Source organism: Cryptotermes secundus, unplaced genomic scaffold (genome assembly GCF_002891405.2).
Source record: "Cryptotermes secundus unplaced genomic scaffold, Csec_1.0 scaffold215, whole genome shotgun sequence".
Classification (NCBI taxonomy): Eukaryota; Metazoa; Arthropoda; class Insecta; order Blattodea; family Kalotermitidae; genus Cryptotermes; species Cryptotermes secundus.
The window spans coordinates 591,801-596,175 of record NW_019743150.1 but is presented as its reverse complement, the minus strand read 5'-3'; the positions used below and the strand labels follow the sequence as shown (position 1 = coordinate 596,175).

The 4,375-nt window shown below is 43.0% G+C and overlaps 1 protein-coding gene across 1 annotated transcript in view; it reads right to left on the bottom strand.

The window, feature by feature from the left end:
• Positions 1-2,683, bottom strand: part of LOC111873817 (beta-1,4-galactosyltransferase 7) — a 17,272-nt gene extending 14,589 nt beyond the window's left edge. Inside the window, exon 1 of the mRNA XM_033755215.1 lies at positions 2,597-2,683. Within this exon, the coding sequence (XP_033611106.1) occupies positions 2,597-2,683 (87 nt within the window). The remainder of the gene's footprint in view (positions 1-2,596) is intronic.
• Between the last annotated feature and the right edge of the window lie 1,692 nt (positions 2,684-4,375).

Sequence of the window (4,375 nt, the reverse complement as noted above, 5' to 3'; positions counted from 1 at the left end):
TATAATTTGCGATGAAAATATGAGCATTTGCTGCTACTGTCTGTTGTCATTAATATACGATAATTTATTCTCACGTACTTTGTATTTAGTTTATGAAATTCTGTGCTTTCAATAAAACTCATATACCTAGAGTTATTAATTCCTCATTTTATCCGGCCCGTTGAAAGTGCTGAATTACCTAATGTGGCCCGCGGTTCGAAAAGTTTGGAGACCCCTGATCTACGTCATTGATGATGACACACTCACGCACTCACTCACTCTTGGAGCTGAACCCTTCTTGAGAAGCTGCCAATTGTGAAGATATTCAAGAACTTCCCACCATTTTATGGAACCCGAAGGTTCATTATCTTGTTCACAAGATCCCTTCACTGATCCATATCCCGAGCCAGATCAATCCAATCCCTACCATCCCATCCTATCTCTTTAAGATCCATTCTAATATTGTCCACCCACCTATGCCTTGGTCTTCCCAGTGGCCTCCTTCCTTCCGGCTTTCCCACCAATATCCTACATGCATTCCTCTCCTCCCCTATTCGTGCTACATAACCTGCCCACCTCATCCTCCTTGACTTGATCATTCTAATTATGCTTGGAGAAGAGTACAAGTTATGAAGCTCCTCATTATGCAGTTTTCTCCAACCTCCTGTCACTTCATCCCTCTTCGGTCCAAATATTCTCCTCAACACCCTGTTCTCAAACACCCTCTGTCTATGTTCCTCCCTTAATGTCAGAGACCAAGTTTCACACCCATACAGAACCACAGGCAAAATTATAGTTTTTATGTTCTAATTTTTATGTCTTTGGACAGCAGACGAGAGGACAAAAGGTTCTGGACTGAATGGTAGCAAACATTACCCGAATTCAATCTCCCCTTAATTTTCTCCTGAATCAGGTTTCAGACGATGAAACACTAGAAATATTTTAGTCACAGTACATCAGAATCCGTGTCTAGAAGCTGACAGTTGCTCACCTAGCCAAAGTCACTAAAGACATCCACAGTTCTTCATGACAGGAGCTTATCTTTGAACCAAACGAATCCAATCCACCTCTTCATACAGTACGTAACGTAACCCTACAAGTACAGCATCGACAATTGCAACCTTATAAAGGTGTCTGTGATGACACGATCGAAAATTTCGACTTTGCAAGAACCGCTTTATCTGTCAGCACATGATATCTGTTGTCATTGAACAAAACTCCGTGGCCTTCAGTCCACAAGCGAACTATACCGACCGAGGGACCGCCACTTGTCGATGAAGTTAGTACCAACTTTTGCAGATAGAAAGTGTCTCGTGGTCATGGCAACGAATCACCACGACCGTTAAATTCAGTTTTCTAGACCGGAGCCGCTATTTCCTTGTAGTAGCTCCTCAATTATCCTCACGAGGCTGAGCAGACCCCGTTCCAGACCCACTACTTCTCAGAAAATCTGGTAGCGCTGGGAATCGAACCAGGGATCTCTGGATCTGTAGCCGGGAACTTTGACCACTAGACCACAGAGATCAGCGAGTTATTGCCAATATGACAATAGCCCTTCCAGATACATAAAATAACATTTTCTTGGCTGGGAGAGGAACTAAAAGCGCTTAAAAGGAGTACGTAAAGCTTAACAATCCTCAGAGGTTGGTCTTTCTTTTATTTAATGTTCTACGTGGAAACAAAGATTTACCAGAAGTAAACAACTTTCATTTTCTTGTCACTTCTTTGAGTGCTTCTCGAATTGTTAAAATACATATAATTAGAATGATCAAGTCAATGTGAATGACATAGGCAGGGCATATAGCACGCATGAGGAAGAAGACGAATGCATATAAGATTTTGATTGGAAACCCATAAGGAAAGAGACAACTGAGAAGAAATTGATGATGGTGGGAGGATAATGTTACAAAAGCTCTGGGAAGAAAAATTCGCCTACTTTCCTATGTTATGATACGGATCATATAGTAAACGATGCATCCAATATGTGCATTCGTTGCTGCGGAATGTGTTTATTTAGACGTTGCTTAGCAAAGATTTAAGCCGGATACGCAAACAAACACACACACACAAGCTAATCTCATAAGAATCCTTTTTTAAAAGTAAGGGAAGTGGACTAAAAATGGATCTTAGAAATATGTTATTATACTTAAGCATCCTGTTGCACTTATATACCATTTTTTCATATATTTCGGTCTCCAATGCAACTTATTGTTAGCTGCATCTGAGACAGAATTATTTTATGAAATAAGTTTAGAAATATGATTTTGAGGTATGGATTGGTTTTATCTGGCTCAGGGTAGGGACCAATTGAGGGCTGCTGTGAATACGGTAATGAATCTTCGTGTTCCACAAAATGTTGGTTATTTCTTGAGCAACTGAGCGACTGACAGATTCTCAAGAAGAACTCGGTTCTCTAATCGTTAAGACCGACATGAATTCCGCAATTATGCGAGTATGCTCTTGTCGAGACAGTTACGAAGTGGACTTGTATGCTTCTTATCCCTACATACAGATATGCTTCGGTCCAGCACATGGAGTAGGAAGCAAAGCTACTTTCATATGTCGTTTGGTTGCCCCGGTAACCAGCGATGTGTTGTGTCGTGGGATGCCTGCTTACCTGGCGGTCGTTGACTCTTTGTCCTAGTGAACTAACCCCCCTCATCAGCACTTCCTCAGCCAGGAACTCTTTGCACGATACATACATATATTGCAAGATGCTACAGCAAGCGGCAATTTGGCAGAGTACGAGTAAGCTGAGTGACGCGTTTCTTGAACTTTTACATCCTTACTTACAACGAGTGAAGAGATCAAAGACAGACGTCGGATCTAGAAATCGCGTCATCAGTTTAAGACATTTTACAAGTATTATCAACATCTCGGCCAATAAGGACTGTTCAGAGTCTCAGTGTTAATTTATGCATCTTCTTCCAGGTCTCCCAACATACTGTTTAAACTAATTCTCTGTTTTACTGCTCTCGTGCCAAAATTCTCATTGTTTCCTTAATCGGTATAAAAAAACGAGCTACGGATAGGACGGCCGGGGTTCGAATCCCGGCAGGGGCAATGTATGTCTCTTTTCCACACGGTGCAAACCGGCTCTGGGGCCCACACAACCTCCTATCCAATGAGTACCAGAGGCTCTTTCTCAGGGTTCATTGGCCGAAAAGTAAAGCTGACCACTAACTTCCTTCTAATACCGAAGTCAAGAATGTTGGAGCTATACCTCCACTCCCCTTATGTCTTCATGGCCTAGCGCTTAATTGATTAATTTAGCAAAGGGACATATATACCATTTATTTCTTAAGTAAGCATCGTACTACGAAGGTGTATGGAGGAGCAGAGATGTAGTTCCATGCACTCTGCTTTGTTTCCTTGACACTACAGCTCCAGTGGGCCTAGGCCTACCTCCATGAACTTCTCCGTTCACTTCGGTTTTTCTAGATTTTACACATTCGGTAGGACTCCTTGGGCGGGTGATCAGCTTGTCGCAAGGCCTCTACCTGTACACAAATACAGAAGAAAGCACACACACACAAACTAAACATCCATGTCCTGAGTGGGATTCGAACCCACGATCCCGGTTTCCAAGCGAGCGAAGACAGTACATGCCTTAGACCGCTAGGCTACCGTGACCGGCTACGCACTCCGCTTTACTCCCAGGTAAAGTGACCCTTGTACCTACTGAACACAAAGCTGGGTGGGGCCTCAGAGCCTGTCTGGACATGATGGCCGAGAGAAGAATTCTTGCCGAATTGGGAATTGAGTTTCGATCCCATAAACCATAGCCTATCCACTATATGCACTGAAATGTCTTCACCCCCATTCGACTACAAAGGTGTCTAAAATAATAAATGTTTCTTTTAAAAAAATTCTTCGTCATTTCATGTCTCATCCTTGACGCTTCATGCTCAGATCAACAAATTAAGTAAGGCCTTCTTTGTTTTACGAGGTGGGTGAGTTTGATTCCCTTGATACTGACGCCTCAAATGAATGCATTGCACCAATCCCTGATGGCATCATTATGGGATACTGATGGAATTTTTTTCACTTTCTCTACAGCCCCTTCAGCCCCGGCCTCTGATTTTCAGTTTCATGATAATTTTGCAGATGGTAAGACTCCTTGGACGGGTGATCAGCTCATCGCAAGGCCTCCACCTGAAAACAGGTCAATACAACCACAGAATAAAGGCATACACATCAAACATCCATGCCTTGTGTGGGATTCAAACCCATGATCCCGGCTTCCGAGCGAACGAAGACAGTACATGCCTCAGACCGCTCGGCTACTGTGACCGGCAGTGTATAAGAATAATATATAAGAATTCAGTCCGTACCTCACAGGAAACAGATCCGAACCCACGATCCCGGCTTCCGAGCGAGCGAAGACAGTACATGC